The following is a 25,420-nucleotide window of genomic DNA, read 5'->3' as shown; positions in this document are numbered from 1 at the left end:
AGGTTGTTATAACGCCTGCAGGAATGGGCAGGCGTGCGTTTACCCGAGACGGGTTTGTAATTACCTGACTCGCTGTTGACGTTTACAAGTAGCTACACCGAGAGAGAGAGAGAGAGAGAGAGAGAGAGAGAGAGAGAGAGAGAGAGAGAGAGAGAGAGAGAGAGAGAGAGAGAGGGCGGGTTAGAGCGGAGGGGAATCTCTCTCTCTCTCTCTCTCTCTCTCTCTCTCTCTCTCTCTCTCTCTCTCTCTCTCTCTCTCTTTCTCAGCTGTGTTCGATTCGGAGACGCAGTGACGGACATCCCGGAGTCGAGCGCACTAAACGCGTAAGTTCTGCTCATTTTTGCTGAGTTAAATCCACTTTTTAGCTTCTTCATGGCTGTATATGGAACGTCAGGAGATTGTAATTTAAAATGTGAATATTTATGCGATTTAATTTACTGTAAAAGTGAAAATGTGTAGATTTGCTTAAGGAGCAATGTCTAAACGATCTGGCTTTAAAAAAAAAATACTTTTGTTGGAGACACCCAGTGCAGTCAGGTTGATTCGGTCATGTTAGATAATATTTTTCAAAACCTGTTAATTTGGATGTTACCACATGTAGCACATGTTCAGGTTTACTTAACGGAAATCAGTGTAAATGGGATCGGGACATAAATGAAGTTTGTTTCCTTTTACACAGTAAATGATTCCTTTTATTGTATGTTAATATCGTCGTGTTTAATTATTTATTTATTTATCTTTAAATGTATTTATTCTTGTATATTAATGTGTGTAAACTCTGATTTAAAATAATAATAATCAGGCTATATCTTTTATGCAGCATATGATGGCATTATACAATAGATTCACACCAATAGATTCACTATTCATAGCTTTTTAACCGTTGACAGTCTTCATGTGTTAAAACATAATATTTTTTCTGTCAAGAACATAACTGAACTATGATATGTACGCTGTCCATGGTGCTGAAAGCATGTTTGTAGACTGTAGTGCAGTGGTTTTCAACCTTGGTCCTGGAGACCCTCTTCTTTGCACATGTTGTATGTCCTCCGTATTTATCACACCTGATTCAGATCATTAGCTCATTTGGTCTGATCTCCACTGAACTAAGTGTGTCGGTTAAGAGAGAAATGTGCAAAGCCAGTACTGAAAACCACTGCTGTAGTGTTTCAGACATTAACTGAGAAGAGAATCTGTCCAAAATTGTGTTTGTTAATTGATTTCCGTCTCACATTTCTTTTTCAGACGAACATAATGTTTGAGTAAGTTTGAGAACCTATTCTCTCCATTCACTCAAGGTGAAATGGGCATTGCGCAGTTGTTGTCTTGACTCTGTAAGTGCTTATGCCTTAATGAATGAGAGTCTTAGGGAGGAGGACTGTTGAAATGACGCTATGCGGAGATGGAGAATGGAGGACCTGCAAAAGTGCGTGACAAGCAGGTCAGGGTCGGTTTGAAGAAATCCTAAAACGAGGCGAAACACACATCACCACCTGAAGCCATGGGGATACGACATCTCCTGCTTCTGTTGGTCTATCTAGACCCTTTGTGCGTCCTGAGCGCATCCACGACCAAGAGGAGCAAACCCCCTTCAAAGAGACCCCCGAAGTTGAAGGAGGTCAACAGCACTGTTGCTCCAACGGTGGCTCCCCGACGGATCACACAAGTCCAGGCGCCCATCATCGGTGATCACGACATCTGTCTAGGGTACTACGACGTAAGCGGTGCGCTCGACAAAGAGTTCGCCTGCAACAACACTGACCACAGGTACTGTTGCGGGAGCTGCTTCCTTCGCTTCTGCTGCCCCGTGAAAGCCAAACGAGTGGATCAGAGAGTCTGTACCAACTACAACACGCCCGACTGGATCAAAACACAGCCGCCCTCACCGGCCCCCACAGGGGACACGTATGACCCCGCGCTGGACCAGACCAACACCACCGTCTACATCACCTGCGGGGTTATCACCCTTATTATTATCCTGGGGATTTCTGCCAAAGTGGCCTATGATAAAGCCACCAGACCACCTCAAGAGATGAACGTCCACAGGTAAGTCTGAGAAACTCTTTGGAAATGTACTTACTCTGCAAACTTTGGGTTAAAGCATCACAAGAAAGAAGTATTGAAGGTTAAGGGGAGGCGTAGCCTGGTTAACTCTCTAAAAAATAAAGGTTCCATGAATCTTAAACATCAATGGAACCTTTCAATTCCACAAAAGGTTCTTTATAGTGAAAAAAGGTTCTTACGTTTTTTTTATATGCTCTTCACACTAAAGCCGGGCTAGATTGTGAAATCTGGTTGCATCACGCACATAAGAAGAATCTTCAAAGATTTTTTTCTTTCAAATCTCATACCTGCACATACTACAAGATTTGAAAATCGTGGTGCATCACACACTACAAGATATTCTTAAAGTCCCCCGTGGTGAAAATCCATCTTTTAATGTTGTTTATATGTCTATGTGGTGTTTTTAATATGCTTTAAGACAAACCATGTGCAAATCCATAAGTCGACACCATTGCTGAGAATTTTTTGCTTAAAACTGCATTGAAACAAAGACAGTCTCAAAAACACGGTTTGAAATCGCTGGTGTTTCTGATGTCACAAACTACCTTGTAACCAATCAGATCAACGTGTGATCGTCAACCAGTGGATCTCTGAGCTGCTGTGAGTGAGTGGAGGCGGGGCTCATTTGCATTTTCATAGAACCGTATTCACGCAATATGTTTTAGAGAAACTCCTTAAGGAGTGTTATACACCAACACAGTTTAAAGAGCACTGACTACATATCAAAAAGAGTGATTTGTCATTGTTAGTGCATGAGACTGAATGAGGAAGTGAGAACTGAATGAAACCTTGTAACACATCTCAGTTGGAACATACAGTACATAAACTAGACCGTGAGTGAAAGCTTTACGGTCTCAAATTAAGCACTGGGTTCTGGGCTAAGATGGAATATTAATAGTTAATTGCATACTGTATTAAATCTAGGACTCATCTGTGTCTAGGAGGGATTGATTCTGGATTTCATTAGTCTTGTGCTGAGATGGAGGTCAACTGGAAACCGTCGTAGTACTAGGAGAACTAGGTCTTCATGGTGCAGTTTGTCAATAAGACAGATTTATAGTCCTGTGGTTCGTCATTGTCAAAAAGGAGAAATTTCAGAGAGCAAGGTCAAATTCTGTTCTAGGTTTTATCTGAATTGTTTATTTATTATATTTATGTCAGACAATGTTAACTGAGAACAATGAACTCTCATATTAATAATGATGTAACATTGACATCATAGCCGTTTTAATAAGTCACTCTGCAAGAAGTCGCTCCTGTGCAGAGCCGTTGAGAGTATTGAAGATGGCACATTGCTCTATTCTTATTGAACTGATACATGTACCAAATATGAGTCAAGCTCAGACAGTCTGATAAGAGTTTGGCTGGTGCTCACAATGAGGCTTATTGGATTTGTGAAGACGGACTGGCATTCTCTACAGCTGCTTGACACTTGTGAGCAGCATACTTAAAATGTGCAGTCTGTTGTTATTTACTCACGTCTTTCCAAACCCGTATGATATTTTCAAAATATATACAAATATTTTGATATTATTAAAAATAAATAATAGTAAATAATTTGAAAACATTATTATAAAAAATATGAAAATATATATATATATATATATATATATATATATATATATATATATATATATTTAAATCAGTGTTTGCTGTAAGCTAGTTCCTCTGAACCCCTCCACCTCCCCAGCTCCACCTGCCTAAGTCTGCTACAGGATTTATGTATGTGTCTTAATGCAGCAGCAGCAGATCTTACATGCTCACAGCAGCGTCTCTGTGTCTTTTATTTGCTCCGCAACAGCAGTAGCGTAACAGATCTAGTCTGCCAAGTTATGTGCTTAATTGTCCTTAAAGTAATCAAGAATCTTAAAATTGTGCAGCTCCTAGAAACAAACTTTTTTCTTTTTTTTTACTCAAAATATAACTTAATTTAATTCTGGGAAGAAAGATGACCTGAATTTTTCTTAATGAGATTCACAACTTAAATTAGCTTACTTTCATTTTACTTTTATACTACTTGCTTTAGTTTTTCTTTAAAAGTCCCCCTGTAGTCAATCATTTTATCCTTCAAAACTCATCTTTGATCACCAAAATGACATATTTTCCTTGAAAAAAATATTTCTTCATGCCTTAAAAAAGCTTGAATGTAACTCTACACCCTTGCCTCATTCAGTATACTTGGTTTTATGAATATGCAAATGAGCCCCGCCTCCACTCACTCACACAGCTCAGAGATCCACTAATTGACGATCACACGTTGATCTGATTGGTTACAAGGTAGTTTGTGACATCAGAAACACCAGCGATTTCAAACCGTGTTTTTGAGACTGTCTTTGATTCACTGCAGTTTTAAGGAGAAAATACTCAGCAATGGTGTCGACTTATGAATTTACACATGGTGTGTCTTAAAGTATATTAAAAACACCACATAGACATATAAACAACATTAAAAGCTTGATTTTTGCCACAGGGGGACTTTAAACTCTTTTTAAAAACTTTTTCTTATGATGATTCCCCTAAAGGAAAAATAAAAACATAAAATAAGTACATAGGACTTTTGCGTTATATTTCAAGACGTCAGTGTAGGTATTTAGTGAATAACTAAATAAAAATTTCAGTCTATTTCTCACCCAAAACTCTCATATGGCTGTAGAAGTCTTGAAATATAGACCACAATTCACATGGTCACTAAATGATTATTAAATTGAAATTTAACATTTAGACACATTTAGAATTTTTATATTCAGAACAAGCTCTACTGTTACAAGGTACAAAGAGTATGAAATGTGTCCTAAACACAAACCTAAACATTTCTCAGAAGGTTTTGTGGCTAAACTCAGATGTGTCCCATCTTAGATCAGTCTTGTTCTCCGTCATTACTTGACAAACCGTCCCTGCTGCTCACAGCGTCTCATAGAGACAACACGTTTCGTTCTAGTATTACAGAATGTTCCAGGACATTTGTTTTAACCAGCACCATTTGAAACTGCTCTGCTTCATTTAGACTGTGTGTGTGTGTGGAGGCTGGTGATTTGCAGGAAAATACAGTTAAATATATGATGAGTGTGTTTACCCAGCAGCTCAGATGTGTAGTAAAACAGCTCAGGGCTGGAAAGCTCTTGATGTACTGTGTGTGTGTTTTTGTGTGTTTGAAGAGCATAGGCACATGAAATGCGGGTTCTCTGAGGAGAACGTCTGTGTAGGACTCGGTCAATAAGGGATAAGATCTGTCTCTCTCATCTCTGGCTGATTCATTAATGAATTGATCACAAGGACTATGTAGTTCATGTAGCTATAAAGGGCAGGTTGTGGGTTGACCTCATAATTTATTGTTATACTGGAGACTGATGATATAGTGATGACAAAAGTATTCTAATGACCTCATTCTGGGTAAAAGATGGATTATGCTCAAATGGATAATGGGTTTTAATTTGAGCTAACTTTGACTAATTTGTACTGAGAAAGAGGCAGACTACTTGTGTTGCATAATTATATTTTTCCACAGCTTTACTTGGGTGAATATCACAAATGCAATTCTCAACTCTTTTATATTTAAATTTGAAGATGAGCGTGAGATATTATTTTAATTGCAAACTAATGTATAATGTAAATTGTTTACATCATAGAATATGCTAGAAACTAAACTAGAGTAAATGTAATGGTAATTTTAATCAAATATTAGTGGGCAACGCATACAAAATGAAAGTTTGTGTTTACATTTTATATGTGTGTGTACTGTATAATTATTTTCTATATATAAATACACACACATGCATGTGTATATATATATATATATATATATATATATATATATATATATAAGAAAAATTTGTTTTTTATATATAAAATATTTATATTTATATATAATATAAATTATGTATAAATATATATACAGTATACATGCAAATATTTCTTAAATATATACATGTATATGTGTGTATTTATATATACAAAATAATTATACACAGTACACACACACACACATATTATGTAAACACAAAGTTTTATTTTGGATGAGTTTAATCTATAAAATCTAATAAAATATATATATATTCATTTATTTGATTTCTTTGAGAATATAGTGCTTAAATGTCTTGAAAATAATCATCTTAAAATCTTACAACACCCCAGAAACAAACTTTAATTTGTTGACGCACAATATACTGTAACTCTTGAGTGAAATATGACGTGAAAATTTCTTCATAAGATTCACCAACTTGCATTTTGCTTGCTTCATGAGCCAAGAGTTTTTCTCTTCGCCTTAAACACAGACATAATTGTCGAGTCATCAAAGAGCCTGCATCTTTTTCAACTGTCTTCTCATATTCTTATTACAGTGAGTGAGATATTGAGAAGTTTCTTTGATCATAATGCCATCTAATTGTCTCGGGTTGATTACATAATAAGGAATGTGATTGGGTGAGCAGCTGCAGTCCTGTCCGATCTCTTCATCCCCGTGTGATGACTCTCCATCTCTCAGCTACCCAGAACCCCCTGCTGTGTCTCAGCGTGTTGTCTATCTTTGTTTAAATATTGATGGTGCTGTGCTGCTTTAGACACCTGCTGAAATGGCCAGGGAATGAACAGCCTCTGGGAGAAAACAGCAGAATAAAGAAAAGTCCTTGAGAGATTCACCAGTAAAGAAATAAGAACATGACTAGCCTAAAAAGTAATGAATGAGAGTTCAGTGCCATGAATATATGATCATAATCTTGGAATTTACATGCAATTTACATGTAAATCGGTCGGTGAGTAAGAGTAAAATTTCCCCCACATCATCCAAGATGTTCATGTCTTTCCTTCTTCAGTCGAAACTAAATTGAGGGTTTTTTTAGGAAAACATTCCAGGATTTTTCTCCATATAGTGGACTTCAATGGGGTCCAACGGGTTGAAGGTCCAAATTGCAGTTTCAGTGCAGTTTCAAAGGCCCTACATGATCCCAACCGAGGAATAAGAGTCTTATCGAGCCAAACCATCGCTCATTTTCTTTCTTTTTTTTTTTTTTACTTTTATACAGTATACTTTTTTAACCACAAATGCTTCTTCTCTCATTTTCTCCTCCAACTTCAAAATTGTGCGACATCATTGTTTTACCTTTTATTTATGTTTTCTTATTTTTGGTGTAAAGGGCATTTGACTTAGTCTTTGCACGTTCGCTTTGTAAACACTTGGTCGGAACTTCCGCCTACGTCACACTTGACCTTTCAACGTGATCACGTAATGTGTGTCGCATCGCAGAGCTAGTGCAAGACGAGCATTTGTGGTTAAAAAGCTTTTTTTTAATTCTTTTTTTTATGACTGATCGTTTCGCTAGATAAGACTCTTATTCCTTGGCTGGGATCATGTTGAGCCTTTGAAACTGCATTGAAAATGCAATTTGGACCTTCAACCCGTTGGACCCCATTGAAGTCCACTATATGGAGAAAAATCCTGGAATGTTTTCCTCAAAAAACTTAATTTCTTTTCGACTGAAGAAAGAAAGACTTGGGGGTGAGAAAGACTAGGATGACTTGGGGGGTGAGTACATTATCAGGATTTTTTTTATTTTTTATTATTCAACTTTTTTTATTGTTCAACAGTCAAAACTTCAGAGTACATCACCACATTATTCAGTAATCACCTTTGCAATTACACATTCAGACACAGTCACCATCAGTGGAATACAACCAAAACAAAAGCACGTTAGAATTAAACAATTGTTAAGCAGTCCTATTCATTTACACCATTTTTTTATGCTTCCAAAAATGATCCCATGTTTTTTTTTTCACTTCTCCCTCATTATGCAGTCTCCCCAACATGCTCTCAAATGAAGCAATTTCAATCATCCCATCAACCCAGTCTTTCAGGTCTAGGGTTTTGGGGCATTTCCAATTTTGTAAAATCATCCTGGAAGCAGTAATACAACCACTCTATGCTAGGTTTCACTGATTTATCTCCAAGAAGGCATAGTCCGGGTTCCACAGGTAAATTAGACCCCATCCACTCTTCAAGAACTGCCAGAAATTTACACCAGATTGGGTGAACTAAAAAACATTCCCAAATCTTATGTTAATAAGTACCCTCTTCTTCATTACATTTCCAGCATAGATGATTTCCAGCTATCCCCATCCTGTAAAGCCTCGATGGTGTATAATTATATCTATGTACTACTGAATGAATTTCCCCCTAGCTTCTCGTATGTTCTTACCCACGATAGAATTTACCGCCAGTCATTATCATGGATATTAATCCCCAAATAAATAAATCCTTCTGCCATATTGTTTTCAGGTTATTATAGGTATCTGCAGTTACACTAAGCATTGATTTGTAACACATAGAAGCAGTATGAGCTTCACGTGGCAACTGAAGATAAACAGGGTTGCATAAACAGGGTTATCACTTGCATTACATTTGTTCTTGACACAATGTCTAATCTGAAGATACTTCCAAAGGTTTCATTGGCCCCCAATATTATATTTATTCACCAATTCAGAGTATGACATAAAAATTATGTTCTCATACAGATCACCAATTACAGTTACCCCTTTAAGCTGCCATTGTTTCCACAATGATGCATATGACTGTTTATAATGTGATGTCCTGCACACTTTATGAATTTTGCTCCAAACATGTCTTGAATGTATTGTCACTGGATTTGAGTCCCATTTAGCTCCAGAGCATTGTGAAAGAATGCTAATGGGATGCAAAGGTGAGGCCAGTTTCTGTTCTGTCTTGATCCAGTCCAACTCAGATTAGCCAGTCTCGTCCCAATGTTTAGCCAGTTTGGCCATTTCAAAAGAGATATCCTCACATCAGGTAGTCCAAGTTGGGGAGGTCAACTTACTCATTTTGATCCTCTGTCTTTTTCCTTCCCATAAAATGTCCTTGATAATTTTGTCATATCTTTTAAAGATAGGGTCTGGAATGTTCACAGGTATCATCATGGATATATAATTGAACTGTGGAGCAATAACCGTTTTGACAATATTTACTTTACCCCACAGAGAGAGTTTCAGCTGTTCCCATTTGTCCACATTATTTGTTTTTATCTTTGACAGCAGTGGTTCATAATTCAACAACATTATGTCCTCCACATATACGTTAATTTAACTCCAAGGTACTTCATACCTTTTGGAATCCATTTAAAGCCAAATTGGGTCACTGTTTGGGAATGACATGTTCTAGATATTGGCATAGCTTCTGACTTCTCCCAGTTTATTTTGTATCCTAACACACTTGAATATAATTGGATAATACTCATTAATGGAGGTAAAGATTTGAGAGGATCACGAGATAACAACAAAATATCATCCACATACAGCATTAACTTATGCTCTATCACCTCCTCTACCCCCCTTACTCCCATAATGTTTGAGTCTGCCCTGATCATAATGGCTAGAGTCTCTAAAACTATTGTAAATAGTAACGGGAACAATTGACATCCTTGACGAGTACCTCTTGAAACTGTAAGAAAATGAGGAAGTAATGCCATTTGTCATCATTTTTATATAACAAACTAACCCAGGACCTAAAAAGTATGACCGAATCCAAAATTCGAAAGCCTTTTCGGCGTCTAAGGATATTGCCGCGATTGGGGTGTTTTCTGGAGAATTAAGCCATATCAGATGAATTAGCCTTCTCATATTATCGGCTGATGACCTTCCTTTAATGAAGCCAGCTTGATTCTTATAAATTATACTTGGGAAGCTAAAATTTTGCTCTAACCGTGAAGCTAAAATGTTTGCCAACAACTTACAGTCCACATTAATAAGACTTACTGGCCTAAAATTAGCCTAAATTTTCTTTTTTTAGGCATCAGTGTTATCAATGCTTCCATGAAAGTACTAGGCAATACTTCAGCTTCAAATGCCTCTATATAGACTTCTGTTAGAATTGGGGCCAGTATGTCAACATACTTTCTATAATATTCAGCTGGAAACCCGTCCACCCCTGGTGGTTTGCCAGTTTTCATAGAGGTTATTGCAGCTTTAACCTCCTCTTGTGTAATGGGAAAATCTAGAGACTTTTATTTTTATTTTTTTTTGTATTGCAATCCGTTTTTCTCCATTCAGACTACCTGAAGATATATATAGATGTTTATAGAACTTCTGAAAAACCTTGTGTATATCTTTTGTCAGTGATACCATAGTATCTCCTTTCTTAATTGCCGGAATAATGTTAGCAGCATTTTGCTGTTTTAATTGTCTGGACAGGAGCTTGCCCGCTTTTTCATCTCCTTCATAAAATAAAACTTCATATTTACAAATATCCTGATATAAATCATTAGAGCAATCAATTACATACATACATACGCCTTCCATACATACGCCATACATACGCCAACTTATCAGTGCTTCCTACATTAAATTCAAAGAAGGAGGTCAGATCATCAGCTAATAATGTGCTAAACTCCTCATCTTGTAATAATGCAGTATTTAAACGCCATATTCCCTTTCTTCCACAGTCGCATGGTCTGATAATACTATTGCTCCAATTTTACAATCTACAACCTGATCAGTGATAGAGTTCGAAAGCAAGAAAAAAATCTATCCTGGAGTGATATTTATGGCAATGAGAAAAAAAAGTATATTCTCTTTCTGTTGGATTTACCAAGCGCCACATGTCAGTCAATCCAAATCCTCTGTTATCAAATGAAGTGCAGCCCTATCCCTTGGTATTGAAGGTTCCTGATACTCTTATCCATAACCCCATCCATAACCAGATTAAAGTCCCCAGCCAAAATGATTTGCACCTCTTTGTCACCAAGAATCTTGTTTATTTTATTAATAAAACCCGGATCTGTCTTATTTGGGGGCATATACATTGCATAATATCAATTTAACTCCATTAATGAGGGTTTCTATAGGCTACATATAATCCTCCCAATATCGTCTTTAGTTTCCGTTAACATTACAAAATTCAGCCTCTTATTTATTAGGATCATAACCCCATTTTGTTTGAATAAAATACATGTCCCAACCAGTCTCTTTTGAATTTGAGCGCTTCATTATCTGTTACATGACTTTCCTGTACAAAAGCAACATCCACTTGTTTATGTTTGAGATATGACAGGACCTTTTTTCTTTTAATCGGACTTCCACATCCATTAATATTCCATGTTATAAACCTGATGTGAGGTATGTATAAAACAAATAATCGCACATTATCGTGCAGATAATCAAATGCATTGAGTGACGGCCCCCTATTGGGGAATGGCATATTAAACCGTGATGCACATTTATTCAAATTGAACAAACTGCGGTTGAACATTTCAAACACCAAAACTACTTTCTGCAAAATTCTGTTGCTTAACAAAAAGTAACAAATTGTAAAAAAAAACTACCCCAAACTTAACATCAGACAAAATCAGAACAAGAAACAACAAAAAAAAGAACGGTCATATCAAACATTGAGGACCGTCTTTGTTCAAACACCTCGAGATTATCCAGCCTTGCCTTGGCTGCCAAAACTGTTCCGATACAGCACAGTTATCCTACTCATCTGCCCACCCGCCACACCTGACCCATATGCTCCACTTTGGCGATCTTGCAAAGAATATTTGGTCGCGTCACTCTTTTGCCCCGCAATGTTCTTTGATGATCTGCTCTGCATCTGCACTCGATGTAAATGCATTATTCTTCCCTTGCCATGTGAAACGAAGTGAGGCTGGAAATACCAGCGTATGTATATTCACGTTGACGCTTGTCAGTATCATCCGCAAAGCGGTGAAATCCCTCCGTTTTCTGGCCAGCTCTCTTGACATGTCGGGGAAGAAGGAAATCCTACATCCCTCCCATTCGGCCATTCCTTTTTCTTTGGCCGCTTGTAATACTTTCTCCCTGGCTGACGAACGCAGAAACTTAATCAAAACTATTCTTAGTGGTTGATCAGCACTGGGCCTGGGAGCGAGAGCGCGATGCGCCCTCTCAATCTCAATCTCGAACTCTCCATCCGGATCAATACCCAATCCCTCCAATAAGATTTTACACATGCACTTGATCAGTCCACCTGCCTCCAGCCCTTCTTTCAGAACGATCATCCTTACGTTGTTGCGTCGGCTCCTGTTTTCTAAATCCTCAATTCGAATCCACATAACTTCCAGGCGTTTATCATATCGCTCGCCGTCACCGACGAGCTACGAGGTGACGTCTTCCATATTGGAGATGCGGCCCTCCGCTTCGTCCAGCCTTTCTTGGATTGCATTCACTGAATTTTTAAGGTCAGTAATAACCTCTTGTATTGATGACACATCCGTCGCTACTACTTGTAAGGTAGAGTTCATTTTACTTATTTCGGATAATACGTTTTCCATCTTTGAACCTTGGTCTGTGGGCTGGGTTGATGGCGACTCGTGTGCCGGCGATGTCTGTCTGGTCGTCATGCGGCTCGACGTTATCTCCATAAAATACTAGATGTGGAGGTCGACATTTGTGAAGTATTTGATCTTACCAAGGACACTAGTTTTGATAAAAATGTGGAGTGAATATGCACGAATAAATCGAAAATATTGGTGGGCCTACGGAGCGACACAACTATGCTGCCATTTTCCTCGGCGGTCCCACGTGACTCCTCATTATCAGGACATTTTAATTCTGAAGTGAACTAATCCTTTAGGGCTTCTGAAAGGTGAGTAAACGACGACCAAACCGTAATTTTTTTAAAGAACTCTGTGGAAACATGACAGCTAATGCCGAAGTGAATCCTCTCCATCCGCTTTAGCAGTTGTTGAAAAGACTTTAAGATGGTTTTCACACTCTGCACTCAGCACAAAGTAACTTCCAGAGCTCTGTAAGCATATAATGATTCAGTTCTGACCTTAGAGTGTTTTAAACCCTCATCACTGTCATGGCTCGGCCGGTGCGGACCACAGGAAAAACTCAAACATGCCTATTGTATCCGGTAAAAAGCACTCTGGGAGTGTTTATTCCAGCCAATCAGATTGCCTGGAGCTGGTTTACCAGTGACGTTGATAGCATAAAGCTTTATGCTCTATAACCTGACAGCCGTACATTAGCAGTTTGAGTGGAACACATGATTAACCACGCATCTCAGTGGCAAAAAAAGCTGAGTTTTGGATAATTTCCCAGCTCCCCATGGCATCCAAGGTCTCTGTGAGCTGAAGCTGAGAGGTGGAAGAGGTTAAAAGAGGTTAAAAGAAGTGGCAGCTGTGTTCAGCACATGCAGATTCACCGGTGACCTTCAGCGAGACAGAGAGGCCGTGTTTTGAAAGCCTCCGCGGGTGATCCGAGTGCTTTTATTGATCAGTCTCCTCGGGAACACGCTCCGATGCAATCCGAGCTCGCTCTGACGTAAGAGAAGGACTTTTTTACCCAGACAGACCACTTTGTCACAGTTGTTCTCGATTTCAGTGCTTTAAAAAGAACGCTGTTGAAATAAACTCGTCTTTTGATTGACCCATTTGGCCAGGGCTTGTTTCCTCTGAGGAGACATTGTCTCCTCAAAAAATTGGATGAGAAAAATAATAAACAGTACAAAAATTAGACAATGCAAATATTACAAAACACGACATTAGAAAGCATATAAATCATTCATTCATTTTTCTAAAGTGACATTGTCCAGTGGTGATGCCAATGGTTAAAGAATGAAACAAAAAGAACAAAAAAATGCTTTTCTTACTTAGTATTTTTGTCTTGTTTCCAGTCCAAATATCTAAAAATTCTTATATCAATAAGCATTTACTAGATAAGTAAGAATATAATTTTTTATAAATATCATAAAAGCTTTTTTGCAGTGAAGCAGAGTCTCTCTCAAGTTCTGCCAAGTAACAAAGTCCCTCCAGCGGGAGTTCTCTATATCAGTGTCACCGTTTCTGTCTTGAGTTTTCTTCCGGGAACAAACGCGTCACAATATTCCTCATTTAAATAATTCCCGCTCAAGGCATATGCCGAAAAAAGGGACAAGGCCTGGTTGAGTTAGTTAATAGTTAGTAGAGTTAGTTAGTAGTTAGTAAGGTTATGGTAAGGGGAACGACATTTACAAAACACGCACTTGAAGCGGTTGACCAATCACAGCACACTGCTCCAGCCGACCAATCAGAGCACATTGCTCTTTCAGAAGGAGGAGCTTCATAGTAACAGGAACTAAACAGAGCGTTACTGACAGACTGGGAAGAGAGGAGCTGCAACAATGAAGAATAAGTAGAAAATAATGTGTATGAAGGAATGGGGAAAAGTCACATGCGCTGTGATTGGCCTATTACAATGTTCACGATAAATCCCGCCTCTCGTTTTCCGGCGCGTTCCGCATCAACAAATCGGTCTGCAGTAGTTAAATAATGGTGTTACTGTGAAAACTAATTAAAAAGTAAAAAACTCGCTCACTTGATATCACTGCTTTGCCATGTTACATTCAAACGTCAAATGACTTGAAAACATGATCTGTGAGGGACATTTTAATAAGCAATCGGATTGGTGAAATAAAAGATACAGTCCATCTCCATATCTGTGACCGACACACGTATTGTGAAAATAAGGCGACTAATAAAACAGCTGAACATCAGTTAACAAATTAAATGAACATGAAATAATGACATTTGTTACTGTGTTCTTATTGTTTTGTTATTCTTGATTAGTGCTCAAAAAATACTAACTTGATGAGAAAATTATTTCGTTTGAATAAACAACATTAATTACGTTGTTGTATTGTAATATAACTATTTTGGTTGTTTTTGTTGTTTTCTTGATAGTGTAAGTAATGGTTATTGTTGTTTAACCTGAAAAATTTGTTAACATTAAGTGCAACTGGAACATGAATTTACATTTAAAACTTTAGATAAATAATAAAAGCATCCGCAAAATGTATTAATGCAGGTAAATGTAATTGTGTCAATTCACTCTCCATTGGCAAGTGTGGCCAAAGTACATTTTGGACCTCTAATGCATCACAGTATCAATCACTGCTTTTACTTGCATTTTAAACATGCAACCAGAGTAAGAGAGTGTGTTTGATTGAGTGTGTAGTTAAAGTGTCTAATTCCCGCTCTAGCAACATCGAGTCTCTAAAGCCCCCATATGTTTCACCATTCAGCCCAATTCAGGTGATGGAATGAGGGAAATTGGCCTTGATTTGTTCAGAAATGGTGCTTGTGTGTCCCCGGAGGCTGCACCAGGGTGTTTTGTGAGGATGTAATTAACTCACGCTGGTGTTTGGATGTGTCTTTAGAGCAAACAGGATAGCACTCGGGCCCAAATTACCCTTAGCAGCGTCTTGCATATATTAACTCCAGACAATTGAATGGCTTTTGATGAGGATCTGCCAAAACATGGAGGGTTGTTTGTGTAGCAATGCATCACTGCATGTCTCACAATGCATTTATCCTGTGTGTGAGTAAGTGTGTGTCTGTCTGTTACACTTGACCCTAAACGGCCTCTTAAAAGATTGAGAATACTTATGAAAAAACATTTTTGGAAAATGTTGATTTACCATAGAAGATCATTTTGATTGATTGATTGATTTAGTATTTATTTGTATTTGGTCATTTATTTATTTAGGCAGAAATGATAGTTTCAATAAGGCACTTAAAATGTAAACAAAGCCATACACTTTAAAGGGTTTAAAAACAGAAATGTGCAGCTCATAATGTTCATTATTTAGCGATAAAAAATAATTTTTTTGATCTATAAAGTTTTCGAAATCATCCTTTTTTAGGTTGTGCATGAGATGTGAAACTTACTGCTGTTTACCAGTTTTTCGTGGGTCATGATATTAAGCTGAAAAACTGAACACACTTAACAAGATTATTGAATGGTTCTATCACACTAGTAGCTGTATACTTCTGCGTTCATTGCTTTGCCCACTTTTCATTGTGAGCGTGTTACTGTAACCACAGTGAATTTTTATGTTTTTTATTTTGATATTGGGATGAGGGGTGGTGTATGTTTCCATCCAAAGTTGCAAATTTAGGGCAATCAAGGAAGCCACTGTGGCTCTTTTTTTGTACAGTACATCATAAATGTGTCTCAGAAAACAATAAAAGGTGATCTCTCGTTCGGATGTCTGGTGTTTGGGAACACAATTGTGTGAGAGACTTCTGAGAGGGAATTAAACCGAATCAATCTGATGATTCTTTGGTTCAGGCTTTTCAGAACAACCAAACCAATATTTGAGATCCTGTACGATGTGATTGGTCCATTGGTTTGTCCAGTTACCAATCCCATCCTCTGTTGAGGCAAAGTCATGTTAGTTTTCTGCTGCACATTGAGGGATTTATTCGGTAAATGTGTTTCAATCATGGTTTATGCGCATGTCTTATCAGAATTTTTTTTATCCAATATAAAAGGTGGATGGAAACATGGATTATGTTAAACTGTTCTAAATCTCTTAATCTTATGCTCTTAGAAGAAAAGGTTCTTTCGAACCTTAAAGGGTTCTGTCAGGCGCATCATATATAGAACATTTCCATCATGGGATCATTTTTTGGATTTAGTTTTAATTAATTAAAATTGTATTTATTGTAATTACATTTTATGAATTAAGCAGCTCGTAAACATATACTGTAACACTCAGAATTTTTTTTTTATAATAACAAGCATGAAAGTATTATGCAATATTTTAAGACATTTCTCCAGTAGAACCTTTTTGGCCCAAGAGTTCTATATAGAACCCCAATGAACCTTTTTTCACCCTCAGATTGTACAGCAATAACCTAAAAAGGAAGTGACATGCAAAAACTACAGTAAAAGAGCCCACTGAAGTGAATAAATGTAGCCAGGCTGGGCGGGCCTGAAAGTGTCACCAATCCTGCAGTGTTTGAGCTGAAAAAGGTGGAACGGTGGAGTTGAGCTCAGAGCCTTACAGCCAACTGGGCCACTGAAACCAGGTCGCCCCCACGTGAGAACAACTTCTGTTAAAAAAGGCCTTCTCCTGGAAGGGAAAGACTAATTATACATCCTTCCAAAGTCACACTTTCTCTCTCTCTCTCTCTCTCTCTCTCTCTCTCTCTCTCTCTCTCTCTCTCTCTCTCTCTCTCTCTCTCTCTCTCTCTCTATCTGTCTCTCGCGCGCTCAGAGATGTGGACCGTGAGGCAGAGCGAATACGCTGACATTGACACAGTTAAGACGCCATTTCAGGCTTCTCATGTGAGGAAAGATGGCCTCCAGGCCTGTTGGATCTATAGCCGCGTTTGAGATAGCTGGCCATGAGAACTGATGGTCCGACCGAATCCAACCTTTTTTACTGGTTCTGAATGAGCATTATATATATATATATAGCATTATATATATAAGTAGTGGAAATGACTTTTGTACAATATTCCAAGTCTTCTGAAGCCATATGATAGCTGTATGTGAGGAATAGACACAAATTGTATTAATTTTGCCGTACACTGTAAAATAAAAACAGTAAAGTTTATGTTAACAAAATGGTAGCTGTGGATGCCAGAACTTTTACAGTAAAAAAAAAAAAAAAACACATTAGGAACCTTACATTTTACAGTACAAAACTTGTCTGACAAAACATGACAAAAACTTTTTGGTAACACTTAATTTTACCGTGTCATTGTTACATATGTTACATGCAGTTACTATAGTAATAACTATAAATTATGCATAATTACATGCAACTAACCATAAACCAAACCAAACCCTAATCCTATAGTAAGTACATTTTTACAGTAACAATATTTATCAGTACTTAAATGTACTGTATACAGTAGTTACAGTTTAACAAAACACCTTAAAATAAAGTGTAACCTGTTTTTTCATTATTATTTTTTATTTATGAACTTAAATTTACACCAAAAATGTGTATTTCATTAACTGAAATAATGTTAATTACAGAATTACTAAAATCTGTTTTTTTACAAACGTAAATTTTTACTGTAGATTTAACGTTACTATACCTTTATAATATACTATCTAACTATTTATGAAGTATTTGCTCATTTATTTATTTACATTCATTTAATGACATAAGATGTAGCATAAAACCATAATGTATAACCGATAATTAAAAACTAAGAAGAAAGACCATTTCAATGAACAACCATCAACTGTGAAACCTGAATGTCACACATAGAATTCAGGGAATTCACATGTCAATTCACAGGTTTTCGGTGTAAATTATACAATGACTTGTTCCTTTTCACTCCTTTTCACTTTTCACAATCTGTAAAATTGCATGGAATGTCCAAGTAGATCTATTCGTTTTTCACATTTTTACAGTATTTTACCATAAAAATTGCTATAATGTTTGTCATTCACACCTGTGCTTATTCACGCTTTGCACATTGCAACCAGTTAAAACCAGAATCTACGTCAAAACCTGGTGCATCTTCACACATCAAGTTTGAATGTGGGGTGCACTTTATTTTACATTACATGTATGTGCACCTACATGTTCTTACCTAAGAAAGTACTGGGTTATGGGTTAAGGGTAGGTTCAGGGTTAGTACCCAGTTATTACAATTACTATAAGTACATATGTACATGGGGAACAGGACTGTAAAATAAAGTGCTACCAAATATCTGCAAAATTGAATAAGGAGCCTGCAACCTTTTAATCACCAACTTTGATGTTTACCCACTAGGCAACACTATCCCAAACTTACAAAGTTCGTCTGCAGTGAAAAAGTTAAGGCCCATATAACTGCACACGCTCCGAAAACTGCATTAGTGAGAAAATACCATTAACTTCAGCGACCAGAATCTCGGATTGCAACTGCGTCGAAAATCCATGAGGCGGTTGGGTCTCGAGTCAGAAACCGTGTCCTTAGGGCCAAAGAGCAAAAACATGAATAGAATTTGAATCCCATTAGGCTGGTGTAGGTGGGGTGTGTTGCTCCAACGCTATATTGCCGAGAAACATTGATTAATGGCTTGTGTTTATTGCTGTAGAGCTCACAGGCCTGAGGTCTAGAAAACCTGGGAGACTAAACCTCGACTGTTCATTATAACACAAAGCGCAATTAAAGTTGTGTGTGCATGTGTGTGTGTGTGTGTGTGTGTGTGTGTGTGTGCGCGAGTTCCAAAAGGCAAGAACCTTCGCGAATGGGAAAACAACAGAAACAATAGCATAAACAGGGCCAATTGACTAAACCTCTTGGGGGTCGGTGTGTGTTTGAATCTTTAAACTGGATGAAATGCTAAACAAGCTTTTATTTCAAAGCTGAACCGCATTTGGACAGGTTTTGTTTCTGGAGAGTAGTAAAATGATCTTGGACTTGTGTGTTTTTCACAGAGCGCTGGCGGACATATTGAGACAGCAGGGGTCCGTTCCGGTATACGAGCATGAAAACGTTGTTGCTATAGACGCCTCATCCAAAGAGAACACGCCTGTGCGGACGTCCAAGAACCACTACACACCTGTACACAACAAAATCAACCATGGTAGGTGCTGGCAGTTCTGCCTTCTTTTTACTCACTAACAAAACTGTAGTATTACCATGCTATTTTTAGCATTATGGTTACCATTAAAGTGGCGTTTTCTGCCATGTAAATGCCATGGCACATGAATGTGGTACTAAAAGGATGAGCTCTTTTTTGACATGGAATTATTTTGGAAAATTTCTAAAGTTTGAAATAAGTTGCAATTGAAATGTGGTAAATTTTAACGCTTAAGGGCCCTATTTTAACGATCTAAGCACATGGTCTAAAGCGCAGGGCGCAAGTGCACTTAGGCCGTGTCTGAATCCACTTTTGCTAGTTTAACGACGGGAAAAATGGTGGGTGCGCCTGGCGCATTGTCTAAAAGGGTTGTCCCTATTCTCTTAATGAGTAATGGGTGTGTTTTGGGCGTAACATGCAATTAACCAATCAGAGTCTCATCTCCCATTCCCTTTAATAGCCAGTTGTGCTCGCGCCATGACGGATTGAACAGCAAGCGGAAAACCTGAACACTTTTCTAGCAGACAGACCGTCTACGGGACAAAGTGTACGCGTGTTGTGGACCCGCCTATAGGCGCACATTACTAACGCACTCTTTAAATAACAAAAATATTGCGCCATTGACTTTAGACCAGGTTTTTGTTGGTCAATGGCGCAGTCTATTTCAGTTTCTTCAAAATAGCAACGTGCAAACAATGCGCCTGAACACACCTCGTTTTCAGACCAGCAGCCCATGGGCGCAAATGCATTTGCTATTTAAACGTGGCGCAGGACGTGAAAATGATAACTGCGTCAGGCTGAAACTAGCAAAAAACACTTGCGTCACAACGCCTGGCGCTGCATTGCGCCAAGTATATGATAGGGCCCTAAATCTTAAAGGGATTTCGCCCTCATGTCATTCCAAACTCAAAAGACTTTCGTTCAACTTTGGAACACAAATGAAGATCTTTTTTAATTAAATCTGAGAGATTTATGTCCCTCCATTGAAAGTCTGTTCATAAAGAGATCGAGTGGTTTAGTCCAAGTCTGATTGCTTTATATGATGAACAGATTGAATGAATAGTATCTTGTTGTGTAAAATAAATTGATATATTATAATAATATTCTAAAATATAAATATAACTTTGGCCTGGATGTTTCAGCAGCAGCATGAGACGTTTTCTTATGAGATGAGATCATATTGCATTTCAAATAGCAATTTATGACCAAATAATCACTTTTTATTTCACTAAATTGTGCAGCCTTATATTGTGAATAAATTATTTAAAATAAAAAAACTCAAAACATTTATTAAAAAATATTAAATATTTTTTTTTGTTTTTCTGCATGTCAGTGGACCAATAACCGACAGAACCATGAACATGCAAATGTGTTGTTAAATTATTGAATATGAATTTAAAATCTCAGTGTAAAATATTTTACGTCAAAGGGCTTCGGCTAACAAAAAAAGTTTGGGAGTCTTTGTCACTTTCGACACCAAGGTCATGGGTTCGATTCGCAGGGAATGCATGATCTGATAAAACGTATAACTTCAATGCAGTGTAAGTCGCTTTGGATAAAATCTATATGTGTGCATCTGTGTGTGGGTGTTGCACATATGCTCAGGAGTTTATTTGCTGCGATATGTTTGAGGAAACATCTGCTGTGGCCCAAACTTCTCGCTCCATCTCTCTCCCACAGCACTTCTTGAGCATGTTTTCAGATTTATATTTAAAAGCTCAGCATCACGCTGTTTGCCGGCACGCCGTCCAAGCTAATATCAGAAATCAAATCTGAATGAATTCCCCATTCACACAGAGCGCAGCAGTCAAGCAGCCATCGAAACACGCTCCTGATGCTCTTTTACTGACTCCAGTTCAGTGTTAGCATTAATGCAGATGTACTGTCTCGTTTGTGTTTGAGCTAATCAGTGCTTTGGCTTGTTGTACATCAATATTCAAAGCGCTACTGAATAAACTAAATGCAGCTGTGTTTGAATGAGGTCAGCGGTTGGGCTTAGCTCTGAATGTTACTGTTTGTCTGAGTGAGATGCTAGTTTACAGTTTACTCACTCACTGCTTCATTCATGGGGATACAAACATATAAAATGACATTTTATAAAGTTTGTCCCATCATTTCATATAAAGTACAGTAAAAAGGCAGCAATAAATGACTGATAATCAAACCCTTTGATGAATTTGATATCAGATGCTGTGCTGCATCAGACTGAATGTGGGTCATTCCTATGTTGAGGCATATTTTCATATCCCAGTCATGTTTTATGTTATGTTAGAATATGTACGATGGAATACTGAATTAGTAAAATGTCTGCAGGCACAATATCTGTATATATTTTGTATGTATTCCCAAGAAAACATGTATTAAAACATTATATATATATATATATATATATATATATATGGGGGGCTTAACACTAAGGTTTTATTCTAGTCACTGGCCTCACCGCAAAAAAAGTAATAAATAAATGAGTAAAATAAAATAGGCCTATTTATTGTTTTAGTTGATTTGATCCATGTTACCTTAATAAATTAGGTTATGACACCAAAAAACTACTAGCCTATATATACAGTATACACACACACACACACACACACAATATATATATATATATATATATATATATATATATATATATATATATATATATATATATATTAGGGGTGGAACGGTACACAGAAGTCACGGTTCGGTTCATACCTTGGTTCAGACATCACGGTTCGGTACGAGTTCGGTACAATGGAGGGAAAAGCAAAACAAAAATATTTTTTTTTGTGCATGTCTGTAGGCTGTTCCACCAAAGGAAAATAAATGTCTTAAGCCTTGTATTTTTTAAATAAGTTTTATTAATAAAGTAAAGGCATAGAACCTGTTTATTTGTAGTGCATTGCCAATAGTTTTATATAATTAATTTATTAATTAAATGAATGAAAAGACAAAAAGACCTTGAGATATGTTTGGTAATTGTACCTGAATGAATTTAAAATTTATTTGCTATATTTCAGTATATTTGTTTTCCTTAATTTTTATTAACACTAACTTTATTCTCATCTGAATTATAAATAATTTATTTCTGTATAAAATAATACTACCATTAAAAACAGTTTGACAAGAGTTTGCAGTTTGACAAAAGCACAATATTGTGTTTTATTGTGAGTGTACACAAATATAAGTAAACACTTTGCAGTTTGAATGATGTCCTATGAACAAAATGACGGAGTAGGCTATGTTTTTATGTTTCCACTGTTCGATCGCGCCCGCGCCTCTCTCAACACACACACACACACACACAACACACACACACACACGCACGCACGCACACAACATATTCCAGCATTGCAAACTTGACATCGCAGCCTGCCTGTCCATTATAGCCTGTCTGTCTATGATTCTAGCCACGGAGCTTCGAAGCTAAGGCGGAGCTACAGATTAGGTGTCCCTAAAGAACCTGCGTATCTAACAGTAGTATACATATATATATATATATACTATACATTTTAAATATTATTACAGGTAATAAGTAATAAAATAAGAACAAAAAATCTATTTATGAGCAATAGCACAAATAAATACAACAGAACAAACATACAAATACAAAATAATTCTTCGCTGTAGAACTATTAACCCTTATTACAGGTATTTAGTCAAGAAAAGTGAGCTTTTTTTTGTTGTTTTTTGTTTTTTGTTTGATTAACACACAGTATAAGAATAGACAACATCAGGAATATTAGGCTGCTGTCACTTTAAGAGCTGCGGATCCAATACACTGTTATACATGCATCTTATCTCATGCATCACTGGCCCCATCGATATATACACAACATTTTTAAAGGTAAGATCTTATGGATTTATGAATGAACCACTCGTTTCTAAATCTTCCCAGTCTACTGACGTTTGTTATGACACTCGCTTCAAATATTACAATGCTCATGATAACTGTCGTTAACTCTACAATAAGTAAATCCACTTTACCAGCTGATTACTCTTTGACAGCGATGCCATAGAAATATACAGAGCTATCGTAAAAACAGAAGTTCAAAGACAAGATTCTAAAGATGGCAAATGCGCTTGTTTCTCTGGCGTATACAATCTGTACAACATACAAGCTTGTGACTGCATGAGAGGAACACTGCTGCGTTTGATCTTCTCTCGTCCCCTGAGAACTGGTGACAAAGTGCTCTTGTGATCTATAAAATGTCCGATGTGATTGATTAAATGCCTTTAAATTAGGCACAAAGTTCATAAAAAGCCTTCAAACCCAAATAAATTAGAATGTTTGTTCACCTGATTAATTGGCTGAAAGAAATTCAATCTCTTTGGCTTCCTTATTGATTCCCCACGCTGAGATTTTCTTTCAATTCTCTGGTCGTCCATCTCTCCGTTTGCTCGACCTCCGTGACCTCCATTCCTCCCGTCACTCTGCTCTGTCCATTAGCGTTTTGCCATTTTAATGCATAATGTATATAACTGTAATTGATGCATTCAATTTAATCAGACACTTTAATGGATTCATGAATGAATTACACTGACATTCATTCCAATATTAAATCACGTATTTACACCAAAAGCAAGCAATTATATTGCATGTATTAATGTTGTGCAACTAGGAGAAAATAGTATTAGCAACGCCAAGTTTTTGCATTTTCTGAACCTAGCTGAGTTTAAATAGCTTTTAACTGATGGCAAGACGTGCGATATTAGATGTCTTTTCTCTTTTTTGAGCGTCGCATGACACAGTCTGAGACCTTGTATTCAGTGATTTATAGCGTATAATTATGCCTGTTGTGAGCGCATTACATGCTTATTTAAAATACTTGGTATTTTGGGACTGACTTGATTCCAGGAATCACTGAATGAAATTTAATTTATGGTTGCAGTTGTTGCAACCAATGTTAAATTAGCTGACAGGATTATTATAGTCGCACTCCATTTTCATTTGTAGATATTCGGACTTGTTCATGGCTCTTATCATGGAAAATAGTGTGTTTCTCTTTTTGAGTTTGATGTTTTGTTGCTGTCACAACTCAAAATTTTGAAATAAGTATGCAGAGGTTAGCCGATCACAATAGAGGTCATTTGCAAATCAGCCTAGAAGTCTTAAAGGTACAGTAGCAAAAATGGCCTTTTTAATTTGGGGTGGAAAATAGTCATGAAATACTAAATTATGATGTTTTTAGTGCTGGGATTATAAATGGACACCAGATTAGAAAATTAAATAGCAAAATTTTGCCTTGCCTCAGGCTATTGTAACCAGGATATGAGGATTTGATGCACATCAGAAGCCAAAATGAAGCAGATCTATCAGATGAAACACATTAGCATGCATGTTGCCTCAGTTTTACTCAGTTTGATGAGAAAAAATGGTTCAATGAGGTCTTGTTTTAATAAAAGACAAACATTAAATATTAACTTTCATCATGCAGCAATGTACCAAAATCACAATGACAGATCGGCCTCTGTGAGGAAAACATGAAGAGTGAGAGAGCCTAATGAAGATGGCATTCTCATTATGGTTTCCTTAATGCGATCTGATCTGTCAGTTCTCGGGTCATCTCGACACCGGTGTCTTTGATTTCGTGTAGAAAAGGACACTGGGTATTTTAATTGTCCACTGGTTACTTGAGGCATTGGCCTGATTCCTTATATCTGATTGAAATATCTAGTATGCTTGAACGAAAGTCAAAAGATCTGAGATTTACACAACTTTACAATAAGGTTTCATTTTCTAACATTAATTAACTACATTAGTTAACATGAACAATTATAATAATAATTTACCAAAAATATTTTAAGTGCCCCTATTATGCTATTTTAAAGGTTCACAGTTTTGTTCTGGAGGTCTCCTAGGTTTATATGCATCAAACGTCACATTCATTTTCTCATAATATAATTTACATTGCACATCACCTAATTTCTTAAAGAGTCTGAAAACTGTTCGTTTGTTCGAAGATTCAGTCTCTCTAAACCCCTTCTTCCAGATGGCCCAGTCTGTTGTGATTGGTCTACTCTGCTCTGATTGGTCAGATGGCCCAGTTTG

The 25,420-nt window shown here is 37.2% G+C and overlaps 1 protein-coding gene across 3 annotated transcripts in view; it reads left to right on the top strand.

Annotated features, from left to right (window-relative positions):
* The first annotated feature begins 261 nt into the window (after positions 1-261).
* LOC309495082 (shisa family member 6) overlaps positions 262-25,420 on the top strand; it is a 95,911-nt gene continuing 70,752 nt past the window's right edge. For all 3 annotated transcript variants that reach the window (XM_082164633.1, XM_082164632.1, XM_082164631.1), the window contains exons 1-3: positions 262-323; positions 1,246-2,046; positions 19,241-19,389. In XM_082164633.1, the coding sequence (XP_082020759.1) occupies positions 1,502-2,046; positions 19,241-19,389 (694 nt within the window). In that variant the 5' untranslated portion in view covers positions 262-323; positions 1,246-1,501. The remainder of the gene's footprint in view (positions 324-1,245; positions 2,047-19,240; positions 19,390-25,420) is intronic.

Source organism: Leuciscus leuciscus (genome assembly GCF_965113295.1).
Source record: "Leuciscus leuciscus genome assembly, chromosome: 1".
Taxonomy (NCBI): domain Eukaryota; kingdom Metazoa; phylum Chordata; class Actinopteri; order Cypriniformes; family Leuciscidae; genus Leuciscus; species Leuciscus leuciscus.
Note: the sequence above shows the minus strand (reverse complement) of the source record. Positions and strands in the feature narration are given on the sequence as shown.